Here is a 24,438-nt window from a genome sequence, read left to right as displayed (position 1 = left end):
GGCATTATGTTTTATGGCATACACAGCCCACCCGACAAAGTGGCATTTATGTAAGATCCAGCCCTCAAAACAACTGCATTTGACACCTCTACATTAGGATTTTAACATCTGGAACCACCAGAAAGAACTGAAGCATAGAATAAGTATTAACACAACATAGTAAGCGGTATAGAAATCACACAGTTTGATTATATTTACCATAAGCTATACATAAGAGTAGGGACTGCATTCTCAATCTTTTATCCAAGTACGGTAAGTTTGAGAACTGTTTTGTACAATGAAATCCTATTACCTGCATTAATGACCTATATTAAGTACCCATTATAATATATTGATATTAAATTAATGTTCTAGTTCAAGGGTGGCCATACTGCAGCTTGGGAGCCACACATGGCTCTTTCACACATATTGTGTGACTCTCGGAGCCCCCACAGTCCTGTTGGCTGGCTTGGAGAAGGCATTTGTCAGCTGGTGGCTTGGAGAATGCATTTAAAGTTGCCTTCTTTAAAGGGAGAGCCAGTATGGTATAGGGATTAAGTGTGCAGACTCTTATCTGGGAGAACCGGGTTTGATTCCCCACTCCTCCACTTGCACCAGCTAGCATGGCCTTGGGTCAGCCATAGCTATGGCAGAGGTTGTCCTTGAAAGGGCAGCTGCTGTGAGAGCCCTCCCACCTCACAGGGTGTCTGTTGTGGGGGAGGAAGGTAAAGGAGATTGTGAGCCGCTCTGAGACTCTTCAGAGTGGAGGGCGGGATATAAATCCAATATCATTTTCTTCTTCTTCTTCCCACCTCCACCTCTTCCATTCCTGTCTTGAGGCTCTCAAACATATGATGTTCATGTCTCAAACATCTGACGTTTATTCTGTGTGGCTCTTACATTAAGCAAGTTTGGCTACTCCTGTTTTAATTTTAAAAAATTCTTCTAATCTTTAAGAATTTGTAGCAGGGCTGGCGAAGAAGTGGATACGGTGCTTTTACAAACCTATTGGTATTGACAACCTCAAATAGGGATACTGGCTGTTTATCTCATTACATATACTAGTCCATCTTCCACTATATTTTAATGCATTCTTTTTTTCTAATGGCAAACTAGAGTTATGTTTATATGTGTGTTACATGCTTAAATTAAACTTTTGAGAAACCTATGCCCTCATTTTAACGCAGAGCTAACATTACAACAGACTCATTTATTGAACTTCACCCAGGATACTTAATGACATAGACATCAATCTGCTTTTCCGATTTACATTACCCTTCGTTGTTGTTTCAGCCCAGTCAACACCAACTAACAAAAACCAGACCCTAATTTGTGATTCTTTTAATCTGCTAAAAAACATTTCCATGACTTTGCATACTAATTCTCTGCCCACTTTCTCTATATTTAGGACTGCATGCCATTCCATCCTATTGTCTGATGAAGTGTGCACGAAAGCTTACATTCTGAATAAAACTTCGTTGGTCTTAAAGGCGCTACTTGACTCTTGGTTTGTTCTGTTGGTAGTATGTAATAGGTAGAAGTTGAAGGATTTCAGTAAGAATACATGGAACTGCACTTAATACATTTTCAGGTTTTTACAAATTCTCCTAGAAAAGAACTTGTGTACTTCTTCCACAGGCCCATGTTTCAGTTTGACAAGAATGGTTCAGAGGAAGATATTGGCAAAGAATTCAATAATCTAATGGAAAACAACTACTTATTGTACTTTGATTCTGACTGTGAGATCAGTTCAGTCTGTGAGCAGGGCAAAACATGAATGCTTACACAACAAATAAGACAGCAGTACTCATTCACGGTCAAGATACCTTGATCAGATACTTCTTAATGTTCTCGTATTTTTCCAGGGTGAAGGTACCAACATGCTGTGGAATAAATTCCAGACTTTCCAGGGTCTGAGTGTGTGATCGACTCAGAAGTTCTGGACTGTAGGGACAGAAAGGACAGATATGTCACTGAGTATCTAGAAAAGTTTCCCAAAAAAGCAAAACAAAATGAAAAACTTGAACAAGTACAGAATATAATTACAATCATACGAGTTGGAAGGGACCTCCAGGTTCACCTAGTCCAACCTCCCTGCACAATGCAGGAAACTCACAAACACCTCCCCCTAAATTCACAGGATCTGCATTGCTGCCAGATGGCCACTTAGCCTCTGTTTAAATTGCATGTCTTAAGAACTGAAAGATTTGGAGGCGGGGAAGTACCAGTGAAACTGATTTAATTCTAAACCCTAGACATACTGACCGATTTCCCACTAAACATACGCTGCTCTCACTCTCCTCTTCTCCGCGGGACTGCTGCTGGATTTCACACAAGCTGCCCTGGACCAGCAAGTTGCCCCACCTCTCTTCAAGTTCCCTCCGCAGTGGACAGGATCCTCTGAAAACCGGTTTCTGTCTGCTGCGGAGGGAACTTGAAAAGTGGTGGGGCAACTTGCTGACTCGGGGCAGCTTGTGTGAAATCCAGCAGCAGCCCCGCAGGGAAATGGCGCGACGAGACCGGAACAAGGTGAGTGGGAAATCGGTCACTGTTTCTCGGACATCTGCAGGACCAATGTGGTGTAGTGATTAAGTGTGTCAGACTTATATCTGGGAGACCCAGGTTCGAATCCCCACTTATGCCATGGAAGCTCGCTGGGTGACCTTGGGCCAGTCACACTCTCTCAGCCTAACCTACCTCACAGGGTTGCTGTGAAGATAAAATGGAGGAGAGAAGAACTACGTAAATAGCTTTGATTCTCCCCTGGAGAGAAAGGCAGGGTACGAATGAATAAAATAAATAATAATAGTCTCAGCTGCACAGCTTCCGTTGTGCTTGCTTCCCTCTGCCAACAATTTATAGTTTCTTTTTTAAAATCTGCAGATCAAGTTCATAAAACAAGGCCCCACCTTGATTGAACAGAAATTATTTCTGTGATATCCTTTGGCACAACTTTAGAGCAGAATACAGAAACTTGGCTGACCTCTCAGTGACAGTGACAGAAAAATCATTCAAGAGTCTATGGACCTTAAGTGCCTCAGAGCAGGCGATCATACAGGGTATAAATACATATAACATAGATCCGCATACAGATGGCAGTGCAGGAGAACATGAGAAATTGACTCAACACATTTTTATTTATAAGCGCAGTACTTAGCCGAATAGGCTATTTTATTGAATCTGCCATCAAGAATGACAGAAGGCATAGCATTGCAACTAGCAAGAGAAAACGCTCTGCGATGTTGTGGAACCTCTTCATATAAATGAAAAGAACCTGCACATATTCCAGTAAACGTCCTGAAGAAACTTGTAACAACCAAAGATTTTGCAAAACCACTACTGTGTTAAAACAAATGAATTCTATGGCCTTACAAAGGCTGTGGTCACACAGACTAAATAATGCACTTTCAATCCACTTTCCTACTGGATCTTGCCAGTTCACACAGTAAAATCCAATTGGAACGTGCGCTGAAAGTGTATTGAAAGTACATTATTTAGAGTGTGTGAAAGTGCATAAAATCATTGTCCTGAATTGGATGGCCCCGGCTAGCCCAAGCTCATCAGATGGGACCACCAAGGAAGTCCAGAATTGCTACAGAGAGGCAGGCAATGGCAAACCACCTCTGAACACCTTTTGCCCTGAAAACCTTACGGGGTCTCTGTAAGTCAGCTGTGGCTTGGCAGCAAAAATAAATAAATTACTGCGCACTGATTGAAGAACTTCTACCAGTTTGGTGTAGTGGTGAAGAGCTTTATCCCACAACTGTTAACTGATTCAGCTTTTGAAACTCTGGCCAATTTGGTGTCATGGTTAAGCGTGTGGACTCTTATCTGGGAGAACCGGGTTTGATTCCCCACTCCTCCACTTGCACCTGCTAGCATGGCCTTGGGTCAACTTTAGCTCTTGCAGGAGTTGTCCTTGAAAGGGCAGCTGCTGTGAGAGCCCTCTCAGCCCCACCCACCTCACAGTGTGTCTGTTGTGGGAGGAGAAGATATCTGAGACTCAAAGCTGCTCTGAGTCTCCGATTCAAAGAGAAGGGCGGGATATAAATCTGCAGTCTTCTTCTTCAGTCCTCTACCCTGCACTACTGACCTGTCTTTGTGTTGACGCCGATTGGTTGTCAAGGCAACAGCGATGTTGTCCCAAGCTTTCCACCGATCCCCTTGGCCAGGATGCTCACAGCCTAACTGGTGCCAGCATTCTTCAAACACCGCCTTCCACTTCTCATCTGCAGGCACGGCGAGGACTCCAAGCTTCCGCCTGAGAATAGTGAGCAGTAATGGCAGCATTATTACACAACACCCTTCCTCCAGAATGCTGCGTTTAGTAAGTAATACCAGTGTTTGCTTTGCCACCGTGCCAATGCATTATCCCCCTTTACAGAGTCACAGGCTTTGGGCTCTTTCCTGTATGTTTCTCAATTCTACTTTCCCAAGGCTACAATTTCTACACAGTGCAATTGTTGGAAAGAATGAGCACAGCACATTAGCTAGTACAAGGGTGGCCAAACTCTGGCTCGGGAGCCATATGTGGCTCTTTCGCACATATTGTGTGGCTCTCAAAGTCCCCACGACCCTGTCAGCCAGTTTAGAGAAGGCATTTGTCTCTTTAAATCACTTTGCCAAGCTAAGCCAGCAGGCAGCTGGGAGAATGCATTTAAAGTTCAAGTTGCTTTCTTTCCACCTCCCCCTCTCACCCATCAATTTGTCTTCCTTCCTTCCCACATATGATGTTCAAGTCTTGCGGCTCTCAAACATCTGATGGTTATTCTATGTGGCTCTTATGTTAAGCAAGTTTGGCCTTCCCTGAGGTAGTACTAGAGTTTGGTAATGCTTAATATAAAGTAGGTTAGTCTCCCTAAATATAGATTACTAATTGGTACTGAAGATGCGGTCTACTTCTGCTACTCCCAATGAGCCATAAACGTCAATGAATCCTCTGCATGTGTGTTGGAAAGTGGCATCAAGTAACAGCTGACTTATGGTGACCCTGAAGAGCTTTCAAGGCATGAGATGACCGGAGGTGGTTTGCCGTTGGCAGCCTCTGTGTCATGATCTGACACAGCTTGGTGGGTGCAGCAGCAAAAAGGCTGCCCTAGAAGGCTGAACCAACCACAAAATGATTGCCACAGCTTAACTTCAGCCACACAGTGTGGATCCTTGTGCTGTGGTGGCAGCTGCTGCCAAAGCAACATTTCTTAAAAAAAAAAAACCCTACACAGCCAGTCAAATCTCCAACAGCCAATCAGAAGCCTTGCTGGGGAAAAGCCCCTCCTTGCCCCACCCACTTCCTGAAAAATGTGGCAGGCACTAGAAAAGAAGTTGGTGGGCACCATGGAGCCCATGGGCAACAACGTTGGAGACCCCCTCCTCTATTTATAAATTGTCGAATCCCCCACAATTGTGGGGCTCTAGGCCAGGGGTGTCAAACATGAAGCCTGGGGGCTGAATCAGGCCCCCAGAGGGCTCCTATCAGGCCCCCAAGGAACTGGTTCTTGTCTGTTTCCTTCTCCCTCTCTCTTGGTTCCTTCTGCATCTCAGTTTGCTTTTCCAGGTTTGCTCAATTGCACAGGAGCTACAGAGCAAAACCTTGATTTTCTCCATTGGTTGAGGCTTCTCACCCTCCTGGTCCCCTGGAGAGAGCGGGAAAGAGCCAGAGCTTCCTTTGCCTAGGTCCCTGGATCCCATGGGAGAAATATAAAGAAAGTACTTTTAAGACCAATGTTTTAAGTTTTTTAAAAAAAATCTTTAGTCCTGTTTGTCTGTGTCCTTTAAAAAGTTTATATCTCTGCTCCCTAATCTTAAATAGGCAAACACATGGCCCTCCCTGGCTCAACAAGGTCTCATTTATGTCAGATCCGGCCCTTATAACAAAAGAGTTCAACACCCCTGCTCTAAGCGATGTACAGAATTACAAAAACAGTAAAAACTGTAAAAGGAAGACAAGTACGGCAATTACCCCTCCTGTCAATAAGCAAGGCAGCACTTGCACCTTGGGTGTAAGAGGAACTGGAAAGGATCAAACAAATTGACACCTAAATCCAACACCATCTTTCCCACAGTCCTGAAGTTAACTTCAATGTCCTAGATCAGGGGTGTCAAACTCATTTGATATGAGGGCTGAATCTGACATGAATGAGGCCTTGTTGGGCCAGGCCACGTCAGGCCAGGCAATGTGTGTATCTATTTAAGATTAGGTAGTAGAAATATAAACTTTATAAAGGACAAAAACACAATTAAAGATTTTTTAAAAAAACATTAGCACTCTTTGGTCTTAAAGGTGCTTTCTTTGTATCTCTTCCGTGCAATCCAGGGAACTGGGCAAAGGAAGCTCTGCCTCTTTCATTCCTTCCCCAGGGCATCAGGAGGGGAGGAGCCTCAGCCAATAGAAGAAAGAGAGGCTTGGCTCTGTAGCTCTGCTGTGCGATTGTACATGCCTGGTAAAGCGGGTTGTGAATTAGAAGGAAGCAGATGACAGCCAGTTGCTTGGGGGCCTGATAGGTGCCCTCCAGGGGCCTGATTTGGCTCCCGGGCTGCATGTTTGACATCCCTGCCCTAGACAGGTTAGCTGAACCCTTTCCTAAAGGGGGAAAAAAGTCAACAGCAAAAATAAAACTAAAAAAAAAAAAGATTCTGAACTTCTGGATGCTTAACTATTGCAAGCTTCACAGGCGCCTACATGCATTTATTTATGGACCCCCTAATGGTGTGAAAAGCAGCTCCTGTGAATTTGCGTTCAGTTCAGCAGGGAAGCCTGTTCCACATCGCAGCGTGGGGAGTCAGGGATGTCAAAATGCATTACTGTAATGGTAAATGTTTTTGAGATCATAAAGAGAAGTCAGGAGGAAAAGAAAAACCCCCGTAAGGGGTTGCGTGGCCCCTAAAAATATACATCGCCTGCTAAATAATAAAACAATCACAGAGATGACTTAAATTGACAGTCGCACCACAGCTGCTCTTCAGGAGTGACAAGTCATGCACAATGCATGGGCATGACAGGCCACCTATTCCCCAACAGTTGTTCCCCCAACGATTTACAGAAGTTCTGAAAATGCTTCTCAGCTACATTTTTATTAAAGGTAAAAGTAGTCCAACTCATGGGGTGACGTCACATCACAATGTTTTCTTGGCAGACTTTTTACGGGGTGGTTTGCCATTGCCTTCCCCAGTCATCTACACTTTACCTCCAGCAAGCTGGGTACTTTTACCAACCTCAGAAGGATGGAAGGCTGAGTCAACCTTGAGCCGGCTACCTGAACCCAGCTTCCACCGGGATTGAACTCAGGTAGTGAGCACAGCTTGGGCTGCAGTACTGCGGCTTTATCACTCTGCACCACAGGGCTCGACATTTTTATTGGAAATACGCATTTCCAGTTTTGCTTATACGCAGGGGTCGCTTTGTAGAAGAATATGTGGTGGAGCTTATCCAGGGATTGTTATGCAGCTGCACCTACTATTCAATGGACAAGGTGGGGAGGAAGAGGGAGAACCCTCAGAAAGGTTCAGGAGCTGTGCTCCTGTGAGCTCCTGCTGAATCCGAGCCCTGCTTATACGAGGTTCCCCCCCAATGCGGATTCTATCTATAACAGTACAGACCTCTCCACATTTTTAGAAGTGGTGATTGATCACAACTCAAGGACAGTATTGCTGCCTTCTCACTGTTATTAGTCATGACTCCCCATACTCATGCTGTGAAGATGAAAGAAATGCGGGGCGCTGCCAAGTATGGGAGTCGTGGGACTTGCAAAAGGGCCCAAATTGCTCTGAAACCCCTCTCTCATGGGCATTGTGAAGGACTGCTGCTGGGGTACCTGGGTGCCTTTAAAGGTCTGCTGGGAGCAGCTGAAGGAAGAGAGGGAGGGGTGGCAGGTGTGGGGGATGGAAGCCAGCTACCACCAGTTCAATTTGTATGCGATTATCTCAGATGGTGTGGCCTAATATGCTAATATTAGGGAATGTGATCTAATATGCCTGGACCAAGGCATTTGCCTAGGGCAGTGGGTAGGTGTCTGTGTGTGTGTGTGCTGAATTAGCCTCTCCCCACATGATTTCAAATAGAAAAACAATTATTTGCATTAATTTTGCCGTCCTGAATCGTTCTCCCTCAGTGGAGCACTGTTTTTTAAGTTAATAATTTTGTATGGCTCAGGAATGATGTTATAAATATCCAAATGGTCCTTGGCAGAATAAAGGTTCCCCACCCCTGCAATATACCCTCCTGAGGTCTCACCTCTTCCAAAACTCCACCCTTCCCAGACTCCACCCCCAGAATCTCCTTTCAACTATGGCTGCCAGGACAGAGACTTGCAGACCTAAACAGAAAGCCTATTTGCCTAGACCGTGAACTGGCATTTAACCCGGAAGTGATGTCATCACGTCTGAGATGCCGGGGTGATGTTCTGGTATTTGAGCAAAACTCTATAGTAAATTCAGTTTCTGCCACTGAGTTTTTGCCCAAATACCAGAGTGGCACTCCAATATCCTGGATATATCACATCACTTCCAGGTCACTTGTTTGCCTATTCAGTAAACTGGCATTTAACCTGGATATGTTCTAGTATTTGGGCAAAACTCTGGTAAACTCTGCTTCTACCCCAGAGTTTTTGGACAGGATATAAATCCAGTATCTTCTTTTTCTTCTTTTTGTTCACATAGCTTTAGACACATAACTATATATGGGCAAACGAAGCAACACAGACTGTCACACCTATCAGAGTCCATGGCAGTGTTCAACTGCTTTAACAAGTTCTATGCAGAGAGACAGTAGAAGCCAACTCTTATACACTCACAGCGTTTTGGGTCGGTCCTTCTCGTGATCGTACAGACTGGGTTTGAAGTAGGTTCCGGTAATCTTTATCCCAGAGCCCCATTCTCCACTGAAGGTACCTTCAATATAGTCTCCATTTGGCAAAGCCAGTGTTCCCTTGAAGGAAGACAAAAAACAAGTAAAAACAATGAACTCGCTCACTTTATATGCTTCTATTTATTTATGTAAGAGCCCCATGGTGAAGTGGTAAAGCAGCAGTCCTGTAGTTCTAAGCTCTGCTCACGACCTGAGTTCAATCCTGGCGGAAGCTGAGTTCAGGTAACCAACTCCAGGTTGACTCAGCCTTCCATCCTTCCGAGGTGGATAAAATGAGTACCCAGTTTGCTGGGTACGGGGGGAAGTGTAGATGACTGGGGAAGGCAATGGCAAACCACCCCATAAAAAGTCTGCTGTGAAAATGTTGTGAAAGCAACACCACCCCAGAGTTGGAAACGACTGGTGCTTGCACAGGGGACTACCTTTACCTTTATTTATTTATTTCGTTAGATTTGTATCCCGCCCTCCCCTTACGGGTTCAGGGAAACAAGTATTCCCAAAATACAAAATTACAACCTTCCCATTAAGGGTCCAGTTGTCTGAAAATTCTCCTTCGTACACTGTATCGTCTTCTGAAAGCAAGACTCCAGTCCCCTACAGTAAACAGATATAACAATCAGTACAAAGCATGTTAGGAGCAACTTTCATAAAAACATTGGCTGACAGTGAAGAAAAATGGCAAAACAGTGCACATTGTTACAGCGGGCACGACCCAAAGCTCCTGAACAGTCACTATACACAGTGATGTAATTGCATTTTACTTCAACACTGTGAATAACAAAGAAAAAGAAAAATAGACAAGAGTACTGCTTTCTGACAGCCTGGATGCAGCTTACCATCATTTTATTGTTGTTAAAGGCTCCCTCATAGTACAGTCCAAACTGGGTCACCACCACGCCATTGCCTTGGCAAAGGTCATCTTGCCACATCCCCATGTATTTTTCTCCCCTGGAGAGACAGAAAGGCATTAGTGTTCAGAGGCTCACTTCTCATCTTCTCTTTGGGCCCCTCATGAGTTCAGCAACAGATTTCTGTGTGTTGTCACATGCCATTATGCAAGCCTGTTTCAACAATTAAACATATGGAACAAAGGCCTATTCGTGTCTATCAGCCACAAGGTATAGAGGGAACACTCTGTCTGGGGCACTGATACTCTTTATTCGTGGTGCTTGGGGGGCAATGGAGGGAGGGCTTCTGGAGTTCTGGCCCTGCTGGTGGACCTCCTGATGGCCGGGGCCGGATCTAGGGGGGGCAGAGGGGGTGCTTGCCCCGAGCGCTGACGCGGGGGGGGGGGGCGTCAAATTGGGTATAAAGTCCATTGTATTCTATGGGTCCATAAGAGGACATCATTTTTTAATTTTGCCCCCCCCCCCCAAAAAAAAACAACAACAACGAAACAAAACATGTAGATCTGGTCCTGTTGATGGCACCTGGGTTTTGGCCACTGTGTGACACAGAGTGCTGGACTGGATGGGCCACTGGCCTGATCCAACAAGGCTTCTCTTACTTTCTTAAGAGCTGAGGTCCACAAAGTACAGAGGGAACACTCTGTCTGGGGCAGTGATGCTCCGTATTCTTGGTGCTTTTGGAGCAACAGTGGGAGAGCTTCTGGAGTTCTGGGTTTGGCCACTGTGTGACACAGAGCGTTGGACTGGCTTGGCCATTAGCCTGATCCAACATGGCTTTTCTTATGTTCTTAATTACCAGGATCATGTTTTTAAAAGCTTTCTTCTGCACAATGACCACAAACCACTGCATGTTCTAAATGTATGTAAATAAATAATTTTCTTGATGTTGGTAGATGACTGAACATAGTCCTCCATTAATTCTGAAATTCTTATCTTCAGGGTGAAAACATTGTCAAGTCAAGTCAAAGTCAGCCATTAAGAGCGGTGACAGGCTGGGCGCTGGAGCACCCAAGGCTGGTGATCCTGGGTGACTTCAACGTCCATGCTGATGACCTGGCCTCTAGTCAGGCAACAGACCTAGTGTCATCCATGGCGACACTAGGACTCTCTCAATTTGTCACAGCCCCCACTCATCAGGCTGGACACATGTTAGACCCGATCTTTGCGGCCGGGGTTATGGTGGACGATATAACCGCTGAAGTGGTGCCATGGTTGGACCACCTCGCCCTTAGGGCTCATGTAGATATGCCACCCCAAACCTGTTTAGGCGACGAGCCTATTATGGCTCGCCCGTGGAGCCAGATGGACCCAGAATGGTTCCAAACGGCTCTACGGGACCTCTGGCCCTCTGGAGTTACGTCAGCTGAAACAAGGCCCCAGACAGCTAGAGAGGCAATGGCGACGCACCCATGACGAAGTGACTAGAACATCTTATAGTGAGTTTATGAGGTCCTATGAGACGGCAGTCAAGGCCACAAAGAAAACATACTTTGCGGCCAAGACTGCGTCTGCAAATTCGCGCCCGGCACAATTATTTAGGATAATTCGGAATTTTACTACATTGCCACAAGGCAAGCCAAATGTTAAGAAATTGGAGATAGGCTGCGAGGCTTTTGCGAAATTTTTTGCAGACAAGGTCCAGTCACTCCGCCATGACTGCCCTGCCATATAGGATACAGTGAGTGAACTCGAGGCTCCATGCGTGTCTTCCAGTTTGATCCTGGACTGCTTCGACCCACTCAGCTTGGAGGAAGTTGACAGAATCCTTGTTACTGCACGTCCAACTACTTGTGATCTGGACCCATGCCCCTCCTGGTTAATTAAGGCCTTCCGGGAGAAGCTAAGATGTCCTATACGGGACATCATAAATAGATCTCTTTCAGAGGGCTTCTTTCCAACGCCCCTGAAGGAGGCAGTGGTCCGCCCTCTCCTGAAAAAGGTTACAGCAGATCTGGCTGAATTGGCTCATTATCGGCCAGTCTCAAACTTGCCTTTTTTGGGCAAAATTATTGAGAGGGCTGTGGCATTGCAGTGGCAGGGCTTCTTGGATGACGGGCCACGGGGCGGAGACAGTGTTGGTTGCCCTCATGGATGACCTCCGGCGACCAAAGCAGCTCGGCGGTATTGCTGCTGTTAGACCTATCGGCTGCGTTCGATATGGTCGATCATCGGCTGCTGACCCGCCGCCTCGCCGACGCAGGAATTCGGGGGCTAGCCTTACAGTGGCTTTCCTCCTTCCTTGAAGGTCGGGGACAAAGGGTGGCAGTTGGAGGAGAGCTGTCCCAGAGACACCTACTTAATTGTGGGGTGCCTCAGGGGGCAGTCCTCTCTCCGATGTTGTTTAATATCTTCATGCGCCCCCTTGCCCAGATCGCCCGGAGACATGGGCTGGGTTGCCATCAGTACGCTGATGACACCCAGCTCTATCTATTGATGGGCGCCCGGACTGGCGACGCCCCTATAAATTTAGACCGGGCGTTGCAAGCCGTGGCAGGTTGGATTAAGCTGAATGGGTTGAAGCTAAACCCAGCGAAGACAGAGGTCCTTTGCGTAGGTCGCGGCGGGCTGGGAGGGGAGATCTCCCTACCAGCCTTTGACGGTGCGTCACTGATACCAGTGCGCAGGGTTAAGAGCTTGGGAGTGCTACTGGAGCCTTCCCTGGCAATGGAGGCACAGATAGCAGCCACTGCTAAATCCGCCTTCTTCCATCTTAGAAGGGCGAGGCAGTTGGCCCCCTTCCTGGAACGTAGCAACCTGGCAACAGTGATCCATGCAACGATCACCTTGAGACTAGACTACTGTAATGCCCTCTACATGGGGCTGCCGCTGTGCCGAACTCGGAAATTGCAGCTAGTGCAGAATGCGGCGGCCAGGCTGTTAGTAGGACTAACTCGGTGGGAACACGTGCAGCCTGAGCTGAGGGAGCTGCACTGGCTTCCAATCGTGTTCCGAGTTCGCTACAAGATGCTGGTTATCACCTTTAAAGCCCTATATGGCTGAGGACCTGCCTACCTTAGGGACCGCCTCTCCCCATATGTTCCCCAGAGAGCGCTGAGATCTAGCTCCCAAAATCTCCTAAAAATACCTGGACCAAGGGAGGCCAAACTGAAAGCAACGAGGGAGCAGGCCTTCTTAATAATGACTCCCCACTGGTGGAATCAGCTACCGGAGGAAGTGCGAGCCCTGCGGGACTTTAACCAGTTCCGCAGGGTTTGCAAAACTGTCCTCTTTCAACAAGCCTATAAGGTGGAACTCTGAAAATGACATCGGGCCATCTGAATATATATATATTACTGTAATGTAGCACCTTTAATTATTGTGGTTTTTAAATATTTATTTAACTGTCTTTTAACTGTATTTATGAATTGTATTTTATTATATGAACTGTATTACTATAATCATGGTATACATGTCTTGTGAGCCGCCCTGAGCCTGCCTTGGCGGGGAGGGCGGGATATAAATAAAAGCTTATTATTATTATTGGTATAAAAGTCAAGTCAGCCTTTATTGGCAAAAACACTGAATTCAGCTCCTAAAGAATCCATGGATACATTTTTCTAAATGCATGGCTTTTGGACCTTTCAGTTACTTTCTGCACTTGTTCAGAGATAACCATGTTGGTCTGTAGTAGAACAGCTAGATTTGAATCCAGTAGAACCTATGGAAAATCTCATACCCTCCCCCCTCCCAATTTGTGTTGGTCTCTATGGTACTAATGGACTCAAATCTAGCTTTTCAACTCAGAAATTTTTGTTAAAACCCTTTTAAAATTGAAGCTACAATCCTAAATTGTAAGAAACTAAATGGCAGCAATCACCCGGACACAGTCATCTTCAAAAAATGAGTTTTTACCATTCATATATTTTACCTCAGCTTTCTGACCATTCCACCCTTTAAGGTGGCTTACAATAAAAGGAGATAAAACATGCAAAAATCTATAGTATAAAAAAAAAGATGAAGAAAAAAACAGGTAACATAATTAAATCTCAAATTAGCCTTTCTATGCATAAACAAATTAATTATTCAGATGACAGAAATATTCTCTCAGATGGAGCCTTTCCCTTTCAAGTTCAGAAGAATCTGCTTGTGCCATTTGAAATCCTTGGATCTGTAGTGAAAGGCCTAAGTAGTCCCCTTGTTTTTTCCCCCCTTGCCTCTCCAAGAAAGTCCATTGAACAACAATGGCCTGCAAGTCAGGAAATGGAGCTTTTAACTTGGCACTCCAGGTGTTCAGTCTTCCCCATCATACCCAACTGAGTTCCTACCCTCCGTTTCTCTGAGAAGGAAGCTGATTTAAATGGTCCGTTCACGTCTTTGTTAGAGGAGCGGCAGGTGGGATTCCTAAACAACTCTTGGGTGACGCCACCCATACCCAATGATTAGTTCATGTGGCTGTTAGGTCTACAGCTTCAGTTTCTTCTATTTTACAGAACTCTTTTGTTGGATCCATGACTGTCAATTATGGCCTCAATTGGGGGGGAATTAACATGTTTTCTAGCCCTTTCTTGTATATTATAAGAGGACCTTTGTGCCTTTCCCACCTGCCTGAATTCGCAGAAACTTGGGACAGATTGGTTGTTGTAGATTTTCTGGGCTGTGTGGCCGTGGTCCTGGCATTGTGAGACCTGACGTTTCGCCAGCAACTGTGACTGGCATCCTCAGAGGTGTAACCCAGAAAACTGGAGTTCTCTCTGGGTCAAATTGAGAAGAAGTTGGTAGGCAGGCAATTAATATTGATTTAGGCAGGTGGGGTAGGGATTAGTTATTGTCTTGAAGGAGCTTCCTGGGCTGTGACATCCTAATGGAGGAGCTTCCATGCGGGGGTTCTTTTGTACATGGATTGGCTATAGAAATACCATCTGCAGTGCTGTTGTAAGCTGTAGGACATTTTGTGTTTTTTGGACTGGAATGGCAAACCACTTGGGACGGAAATCTTTGAATAACGAAAAAAAACAGGTTACTCACCTGTAATTGATGATCTTCGAGTGGTCATCTGTGCAGTCACACACATGGGTTTTCCCGTCAGGACGAACCCTACCTCGGAGATTTTAAAAGCTAGCCTAGGCGTTATTTTTGGCGCGCACTCCCTTTCGCTCTGGGGAGCAGGCATCCACTGCGCATGCCTGGAGCGAGAGGGAGGCGCCCCACCCACTCAGTTTCTTTCCCCGCCGCTGACACCGTAGGTGAGCGGTTATATAGGACTAGTAGCCAGCAGCGGGGATGGCTGGGCGGGCGTGTGTGACTGCACAGATGACCACTCGAAGATCATCAATTACAGGTGAGTAACCTGTTTATCTTCTTCGTGGTCTCTGTGCAGTCCCACACATGGGTGACTGATAAGCTGACCTGCAAGGTGGTGGGTGCTGGCACTAGAGTTGAAGAAAAGAATAATGCAAAGGTTAGTGCAACACAGTCAGCACATAGCAGAGTACAAGGTAAGCAAGTACTCACCAAGACGAAACCGCATCATCAGTCAAAGATAGAGCGGAGTACTGCCTGTCCGAAGGACGCATCTCGCCTAGCACGAACGTCCAAGGCGTAGTGCATGGCGAAGGTCGAAGGGGAAGACCAGGCGGCAGCAGCGCAAATGTCTTCCATGGACACACCCCTGGCAAGGGCAGATGACGTTGACAAGGCTCTTGTGGAATGAGCTCGTACAGCAGACGGGACTGGTTGCTTTGCGAGTTTGTAGCAGAGCTCTATAGCAGCAACCAACCATTTTGACAGTCTCTGTGTAGATATCTTTCTTCCCTTATTATGGCGGCCGTAGGCCACAAAAAGTCTGGAGTCCGTACGGAACGATGCTGTTCTATCTATATAGTAAGCGAGTGCTCTTCTAACATCTAGGCAGTGTAGAGCTTCTTGACCTTTGTCCGTAGGACGTTGGAAAAAGGCAGGTAAGGTTGTGACTCTGTGCAAATGAAATGCGGAAACCACCTTGGGTAAGAAGGCAGGATCTGGTCGTAACACCACCCTATCGTGGTGAAAGATGGTGTAAGGTGTGTCTGCTCTGAACGCACAAATATCACTTGCTCTCTTAGCAGAGGTGAGTGCGACTAATAGTGCCGTTTTCCATGAGAGAAGGTGAAGCGGTATCGTAGCCATAGGTTCAAAGGGCGGTTTTACCAGCTGGCTCAGCACTAGTGATAAGCTCCAGCTAGGGTACATTTGCCGCAATGGTGGGTGCAAATGTAAGATTCCTTTTAAAAAGGATTTCGCAGCAGGGTGTGAAAAAACAGTTCGACCCTGTACATGCGGGTGAAAAGCTGAGATTGCTGCAAGGTGCACCTTCAAAGATGAGTAAGTGAGGCCCTTTTCCGACAAAGACAGCGTATATGCCAAGATTTGGGGTATGGATGCAGATAGGGGTCTGAAGTTGTGCTTGGTAGCGTAGATGGAAAATCTTTTCCACTTCATGGAGTATGACTTTCTCGTGGCTGGTTTCCGCGCGTTTAAGAGAACATGTCTTACTCCTTCAGGAAAGTCTGAGAACATATCCTCCAAGCTGTTAAGCGAAGCCTGTTCGGGTCGTGATGGAGAACCCTTCCGTTCTGCTGAGACAGGAGGTTCTGTGCCAGAGGGAAGTGATGGTAAGTATTTTTCGACAGAAAAAGGAGGGTTGTGAACCATGGCTGGCGTGGCCACCATGGTGTCACTAGAATGCAATCTGTATTGTCCAGTTGAATTTTCTGTATACATCGGGTTATCAGTGGGAAGGGTGGGAAGAGGAAGTGTAGTGGACCGGTCCATGTCTGTATGAAGGCATCCCCTGCAGACTGTCGTGAGGGCGGACCTCTCATAAAAAAGAGAGCACACTGTGCATTGTCTGGTGCAGCAAACGCATCTATTAAGGGGGTTCCGAATTTCCGGAATACTGGCAGAAGATAGGACCTGTGGAGTGACCACTCGTGGTCGTTGATGAGATGTCTGCTCAGCCTGTCCGCTTGAGCATTCTGGACGCCAGGAAGATGTACTGCAGTGAGATGGATCCGGTGAGCAATACTCCAGTGCCAAAGGTGCATTGCTCTTTTGCAAAGACGGGTGGATGCAGTCCCTCCTTGCCTGTTTATATAAAACACCGTCGCCACATTGTCTGAAGCGATCTGTACATGTCGGCCTTGAAGGGACGGGAGGAACGATTTTAAAGCTCTGTGAACAGCTAGAAGCTCTAAGCAATTGATGTGGAGCGACTGTTCGTAAGGTGTCCATTGCCCTTGGACAGTGAGTGTGTCGAGATGGGCTCCCCAACCCCACCTCGAGGCGTCTGTTGTGACCACTGCTGATGGGCTTGGCCTTAAAAATGGCATTCCTGCAAGCAGGTGAGCTCGTACTGTCCACCATTCGAGCGAGGGGAGGATGTGGTTTGGAACCGTGAGGACGGTTCGTTGAGACTGGCGTTGGGGACGAAATGCACGGACGAACCAGACTTGTAGGGTTCGCATGCGTAGTCTTGCGTGTGTTAAAACTGCAGTCGTGGCTGCCATAAGTCCTAACATGCGCTGAATGTTGAAGGCCGTTTGCTTGGGTTGTTGAATTATATGTGTGGCCAGCGTCTGAATGGAGGATATCCTGTCCACCGGAAGGTATGCCATGTGGTCCTTGGTGCATAAGCGAGCCCCTATAAAATGGATGTCCTGAGTTGGGGTCAAGCTTGACTTTTGTTGATTGACCTGGAGGCCCAGTTCTGCTAAGAGCGCAAGTGTTATTGAAATGTCCTTCATCAACTGTGCCCTCGAAGCTCCCACGAGGAGCCAATCGTCTATGTATGGGTAAGTTGCAATTCCGCGTTGCCTGAGGTATGCCGCAATTACCGCCATACATTTCGTGAATGTCCGTGGTGCTGTGGAGAGTCCGAAGGGTAGGGCTCGAAACTGGTAGTGGTTGTCGCCCACGGCGAAACGCAGGAACTTTCTGTGGCATTGGTGAATTGTCAGGTGGAAGTATGCGTCCTGTAAATCTACCAGTGCCATCCAAGAGTTCCGCGGGATTAAGGGCAGAATCGATTGTAAGGTGATCATTCTGAATTTTCTGTGACGGATGAATTTGTTTAGGGCTCTTAGATCCAAAATCGGGCGCTGTCCCCCATCCCTTTTGGGAACTAGAAAGTACCGGGAATAAAATCCCGTCCGATGGTACTGGTCTGGGACAGGCTCTATAGCCGCCTTGGCTGTTAAGGTGTCGATTTCTTCCTGAAGGGAAGGGGATGGGGGGGTTGAAACAAAGTGATGTTTCGTTGGTGGTGTTTGGAACTCTATGGAGTAGCCTCTCAGAATGATGTTTAAAACCCATTTGTCCGTGGTTATTCGTTGCCAATTGTCGTGAAATGGGAGAAGTCTGGAAATGTGTTGGATTGGTAGAAAGTCAAAGAGACTGCTTTGATGAAGACGCAGCCTTTTTAGGTGGTTGTGGCCTCTGCTGTCTCTGGTTAAAGGATTGCTTCGGAGGAGGAGCCTCACGTTTCCAGTATTCAGATTGTCGAGGAGATCTGGAACGTTTGAACGACGTTGGTTTCCATGATCTGGGCTTATAGCTCTGCTGTTGTTGTTGCGCTACCCCGAGCCTTTTTGCTCGTTTGCGGCTGTCGTCAACGGTGGTAAGTATATCGTCTGTTGTGGCATTAAAGAGACCTTGGCCGTCGAAGGGGAGGTCCTCTATTTTGAACTTAATATCGGGTTGCAGCGACGAGGACCGAAGCCAAGCGTGTCTTCTTAGGGCGATTGAGGCAGCCATCGCCTTTGAAGTGCAGCCCACGGAGTGACGAATAGTATTTATCTGTTGCTTTGAAACCCTGTTGAGCTCCTGTAGCAATTTGTAGGCTTGTTTTTGGGAAGGTTCAGGCAGGGCAGAGACTAGCATATTTAGTTGGGAGGAAATATTGTGGGAATACGCGGCAAAGTATGCTAAATAATTGTTGATTTTGGCATTTGCCGTAGAAACTGAATACATTTTCCTTCCTAGGGTGTCTAATTTCCTGCCTTCCTTCTCAGGAGGTACAGGGTGGCGGGTTTGCTTAGATTTAGAGGAAGAATGAACTATCAGAGAGTTCGGGGCCGGATGGCTGAATAAAAATTTCGACTCCGTTGCTTGGATCCTGTAAAGGGATTCAATTCGTTTTGAAGTTGGAGGAATAGATGCTGGGTTGTCCCAAGCTTCTTTGATGGCTTCTAAGTGTACCGGTAACATCGGCAGAAAGGAACCAGCAGGTAAATCTGAGTGCACCAAGTCGTGTACCACGTCTGTTACCTTGGGTGCATCGGAGGTAAGGGTAACGTTAAGCGCAGAGGCCATGTTGGCAATCAAGTCCAGGTATGTCTTGGCTCCTTCGGAGGGTGACAAATCCGTGGGTTTGGCAATATCCGAGGCAGGGGATCCAGGAGGAGACATTGAGTGTATCGACTCCGAGGATTCTGCTTCGGTTTCAGCGTCTGAGTTGTCCGGTGCGGGTAGCTCCGGGTCAGGTCTGATTGGGCTTTGTTGCTTCGGATCCGGCTTCGGCCCCGGCTTGGAAGTCGAAGCGGAGGGAGTCGGAGACGTTGGATCCGATGAGTGTTTAACCCGTTGAACAGGGGTTGTCTCCTTCGATCGGTCGGTATGGTGTTCTGAACGGTACCGAGAGTGATGGTATCCGCAACATTGGTGGTAGTCCATAGATGGAGATCTCGAACGATAGTAACGTCGTCTGGGGGACATAGATGGGGACCGAGATCTCGGGTCGTAACGGTAGCGATCCCTCCCCCTGCTTGGAGATCTCTCTGGAACTCTGGTACGATGGTATCGGCTGCTGATACTAGGAGACCTGTGTTGAAACCGACGAGGTTCGGAGTAACGGCGGTGCTGTAGATACTGCTGAGTCGGATTCGACATATCAGAAAAGAATCTGGGGTCGAGATGTTTTGGATTCGACATATCAGAGAAGAATCTGGGGTCGAGATGTTTTCGGGTCCACTGCATCGGGTCCCTGACTTCTTCAGTCAGTGGCTCTTGGTTGGAATCGTGGAGAGAAGGAGATCTGGAAGGGATCGGTATAACTTCTTCCTGCTGCCGAGGTGGTGTCGGATTCAGAGGCACCAGAACGGATTCATGGGCAATGGATCCATGCGCTATTGGATCAGATTGCTTGCCGTCGGGCTGGTGGACCTTCGCGTGTTGATCCGCAGGGTTGGTCGAGTCGGAAGTCTTCTTCGACTCCTTCGGATTCTTCGGGTCGGGGTGCTTTGTCGAGTCGGTAGTTTTCCTCGAGTCCTTCGGATCCTTCGAATCGGAATGCTTATGCTTCGGGTCATGGGACTTCTTAGTATGCTTCCCGCTCTTCATTTTAGTAGGAGCGGCTGTTGATTCTGACGATTTTGCGCCGTCGCCTGTCTTAGCGGCGTCGCCGGACTTATGCTTGCTAGGGACAACGGCCATTGAAGCTGCCGACGTTGCGCCGTCCCCTTGTGGAGACAGAAGGGGAGGCGACTTACTTGTAGAAGATGATTGCGACATCTCAGGGCGAAGCGCAGACGCAATGAGGTGGCTTTGTAGTCTAGCGGCCCTATTTTTCCGCGCCTGTTTGCCGAATTGAAGGCAATGCGCACAAGTGTCCACTCTGTGAGTATCTCCCAGGCAAAACAAACAAAGCGAGTGCCCGTCTGAAGTAGGAAATTTCGCTCTGCAGCGCGAACACCTTTTAAAGGTTATTTTACTGTTCCTTCCTTCCATACGCCCGGGGGAGGGGGGGGGAAGGAGAAAGGAGGTCTGAGGTAAAAAGAAGGGTAGAGCTATTTTTTTTTTTTTTAAGGAAAAATATAGTAAGAAGAAGAATTTGAGACGGAAGAGTGATATGAAAAGAGAAAAAAGCGAAGGCTAGATGTCTGAGGTAAACGAGGAGCGCAGCGAGGTAAGACTATCCCGGGCGGCGGTTGGAAAGAAACTGAGTGGGTGGGGCGCCTCCCTCTCGCTCCAGGCATGCGCAGTGGATGCCTGCTCCCCAGAGCGAAAGGGAGTGCGCGCCAAAAATAACGCCTAGGCTAGCTTTTAAAATCTCCGAGGTAGGGTTCGTCCTGACGGGAAAACCCATGTGTGGGACTGCACAGAGACCACGAAGAAGATCCTAACCTGCTCTGCCTTCTCCTTTTTGCATCGTTCTACCTTGTTGTTGCTAAGCAACTACACAACTGTCTTGGTCTGAGCAAGGTGACTCACTCCAAGGAGAGCCGACTGACCCACAAGTGCCTGCTTACAGCATTTACATCCATCATTTCCTTCTGCTCTGCACTGGGGAACGAGTCTTGCTTCAGGCAAGGGAGGATCCACTCGGTGGACCCAAGATCTGGGAGATCACTGCAGATTAAATGAGATCTGGAGGTCTGGCGTATCTTTGCTTCTTTCATTTATAGACTGCTACGAGGCAGATCTGAGCTCAAGTTTAAACAGAACAATGAACAAACAGAAAAATCCTACTTCTGTCATCTACTAAGAGAAACCGAGTAACGAACTTCTGTTTCTGAAAACACCTGGATATTTGGGGGTGGAGCCTGGGGAAGGCAGGGTTTGAAAAGGGGATGGATCTTGGCAAGGGTGGAATTCTAGCAGGAGCTTCTTTGCATATTAGGCCACACACCCCTGATGTAGCCAATCCTCCAAGAGCTTACTAAAAAGAGCCTTGTAAGCTCTTGGAGGATTGGCTACATCAGGATTGTGTGGCCTAATATTCAAAGGAGCTCCTGCTAGAATTCTACCCCTGGCTCTCAGTCAGAAACACTGCCAAGAGCCCACCCTCCCAAGCAGCTATTTGCTCCAGGAGTACTGATTCTCTGGAGATTGGAAACCCAAAACAGGAATGGTTCTCACAAACAAAAATCTGTGCCCTGACCTGGAAAGCCCAGGCAAATTCGATCTCATCAGATCTTGGAAGCCAAGGAGGTCTGGCTGACCCTGGCAAGTACTTGGACGGGAGACCTCCAAGGAATACCAGGGCTGGGACAAAGGGGTAGGCAATAGCAAGCCGCCTCTCCAAAATGTCCAAGCCCCACTAGGGGTCAGCCATGGCTTCCTGGCACTCATGCACATACAAAAAAAATACTCACCACCGTCCCCCCTCCAAAAAACCCCACTGTGATTTCATACCGACTTCATGAGAATTAGCATTTCATTGTTTTGTGATTTCTTTTTTTATACAGCTCTGTGATATCAGCTTTCTAGAAATCTTGTTTAGCAAATTCCTTATATGATGTCAGCCAAAGAATGCACAAAAATAAAAGCTTCTAACTAGTCCCTGTCCTTGGTCATTTGGTATACTTTAGTAGAGTATTAGTGGGTGCCATTTACCTTGTGATATCATCAAATACTCCATATCCGGTCTTCTTATCCATCACCCACTGGCCAATGAACATGCTAGGAGAGGTAGATGTCAGTTTCCCACTGCGCAGGAGACCGTGGCCGTGGCGCATGTTGTCTTGAAAGCTACCTTCGTATACTTCTCCAGTGGCATAGCTGCAAGAAAGAAGGTTTCGCTTTCTATATGCTGAATCAGATTTGGAAAGGGCAGGCAATACATTATTTTCCCACTTTCTTTAAAACTCTGCTTCCATACTTCAACCTGGAGTGAAAGAAGGGCGATGTGACTACTCACAATCTACCCTTTTTTCCCCTTTAAAAGATTCCTTTCCTTCTCGCTTTCATCCCCTTTGTGAAAGAAATATGGGATAAATTTCAAAGGAAGGCATCATAATTAAAGGAAGCAGCTATACAAAAGATATGGAGACACACTGTATGCAGATATGCACAGGTAAACTCACATATCTGGCAGGAATATAAATATGAAAATACTCCTAGATTTGTATTACTGTGTGGCGGAAGGATTATGGGTGCGATACAGCACAAAATTTCCTCCTGCATTAGAGCACTCGTGCAAGAGAAACCTAAAAAAAAGGTTGTGATAGCTGCTTGCAGCCTGATCTGGATGGCCCAGGCTAGTCTGATCTCATTAGCTCTCGGAAGCTAAGCAGGGTATGGGAGACCTCCAAGGAATACCAGGTTTGTGGTGTGGAGGTGGGCAATGGCAAACCACCTCTGAACATCTCTTGTCTTAAAAACCCTTTGGGGTCACCCTAAGTCAGTTGTGATTTGATGCACTTTCCACCACCAGCTGCTTCCACTAAGTCAAGATTACTGTAAGCCCCCTTGTGTTTCCGTTTGCGCAACATCTTGTGCAAACAGTTCCTGGACATTAGCTGGGTGTTGCGCAAGATCTCCTGTGAGCGGAACTGCGCTAAGTTTATGTTTCTAGATCACTTGATCCAACCCTATGTATTTCCCCCACACTGATAGCATGCCTGTGGAGGACAATTATGAATGCCTGTAGATTCCAGTCTAGTATGAAGACTGCATGTAGACAACACATGGGGCCAAATGTAGCTTCGGAAAGATGTACATATGAAGAAACTCCCAAGCAAGCAATGGTCCTATCTAAGCATAGACTTCATGCTGTTCGTCAGATGGAGGTGTCTTCCATGGAGGAACAAAAATAGTGTGGGAAGTGGCTTTTATAGATGTTTCGGCTGCAAGGTGATGAGATAAATGATTCAAACTAACAGCTAGTCTCTCTCTGACCATACATGATAGCCTTCCAAGTTATATCTGCAATATCTATTTTACCTGTAGACTCCTTGGCCGCACATTTTGCCCTCCTTCCAGTATCCAACATAGTGGTCACTCTTGTTCAACATTTTGTTTGGTACTTTGTATTCACCGTGCCTGTCAACATGAAGAGCGCAGAGGTGAACAACTAAGAGGGAAATATAGCTCGGCAATTAATACTTTTCCCTACAGCTACATCTATAAACTTAACAAGAGCTACTGAATTCAGTGGATCTCTTTTCTCTCTCCCTTTCTCTCTCTACACAGGGGGGTGGGGATAGCACTGAAAATCCAGTACAGGTCTTACTGTTGAAAAAACAAGACTGACAGAAAATAAAATATGCCAGTGACTTTCCTAGCCAAGAAGCTGAAAAGTAGTGGGTGTACTTTTACACTGGTTGCAAGTTAATCTGTTTCTGTAAATATTTTTTGCTTGTTTCACACTGGATTCAAGGAGTTTTGTATTTCTGACAACACTCCAAAATGCCATGTATATTTTGATGTATAAATAATCAGTTCTGGAAAGACAGCAAATATCCTCAACATTCAGGCTGAAGGCAACAAAGAACTTCCATCCACTGAACAATTGTTATGAAAATATGGGAGACACAAAAAGTTAAGCATCTCATTTTATGCAGCAACCTCAAATACATTTTCCAACCTGCACAAGATTTATTTCTGGTCCCCACCAGGCTAACTGTATAAAGTGATAAGTTTGTACTGCAAAGCATCTAGAATCAACACAGATTCTTCCCTCCACACAAGTAAAGATAGATCACGTAGCACCTTGTTTAACAGTAAACAGGCCCCCCCTTCCCCCTTCAACCGGTCCTGCTCTTTGTCCTTACCCATCTTCCAGGCCATTTCGGAACATGCCAGAATACATCCTTCCATCCGGCCATTTTAAGATTCCTCTGCAATATACAGAGCACAACAGATAAGATTATTTTGTCACTTGGAGCATCGTAACTCCATTTATGTATTTTATTTTTATTTATTTTATTTTAGATCATTTATATTCCGCCCTTTCTCAAATGGGCTCAGGGTGGATAACAACATTTTAAAAAC

The 24,438-nt window shown here is 46.5% G+C and overlaps 1 protein-coding gene across 1 annotated transcript in view; it reads right to left on the bottom strand.

Moving 5' to 3' along the window:
* The window catches only part of ALS2 (alsin Rho guanine nucleotide exchange factor ALS2), a 99,411-nt gene that overhangs the window by 14,979 nt on the left and 59,994 nt on the right, over nt 1-24,438 (bottom strand). The window contains exons 19-26 of the mRNA XM_060257038.1: nt 24,219-24,284; nt 23,389-23,487; nt 22,060-22,224; nt 9,679-9,790; nt 9,359-9,436; nt 8,769-8,902; nt 4,073-4,240; nt 1,806-1,923 (exon numbers count right to left, since the gene is read on the bottom strand). Coding sequence (XP_060113021.1) covers nt 1,806-1,923; nt 4,073-4,240; nt 8,769-8,902; nt 9,359-9,436; nt 9,679-9,790; nt 22,060-22,224; nt 23,389-23,487; nt 24,219-24,284 — 940 coding nt within the window. The remainder of the gene's footprint in view (nt 1-1,805; nt 1,924-4,072; nt 4,241-8,768; nt 8,903-9,358; nt 9,437-9,678; nt 9,791-22,059; nt 22,225-23,388; nt 23,488-24,218; nt 24,285-24,438) is intronic.

The sequence above is a fragment of the Heteronotia binoei genome, chromosome 16, assembly GCF_032191835.1.
Source record: "Heteronotia binoei isolate CCM8104 ecotype False Entrance Well chromosome 16, APGP_CSIRO_Hbin_v1, whole genome shotgun sequence".
NCBI classification, from domain to species: domain Eukaryota; kingdom Metazoa; phylum Chordata; class Lepidosauria; order Squamata; family Gekkonidae; genus Heteronotia; species Heteronotia binoei.
Note: the sequence above shows the minus strand (reverse complement) of the source record. Positions and strands in the feature narration are given on the sequence as shown.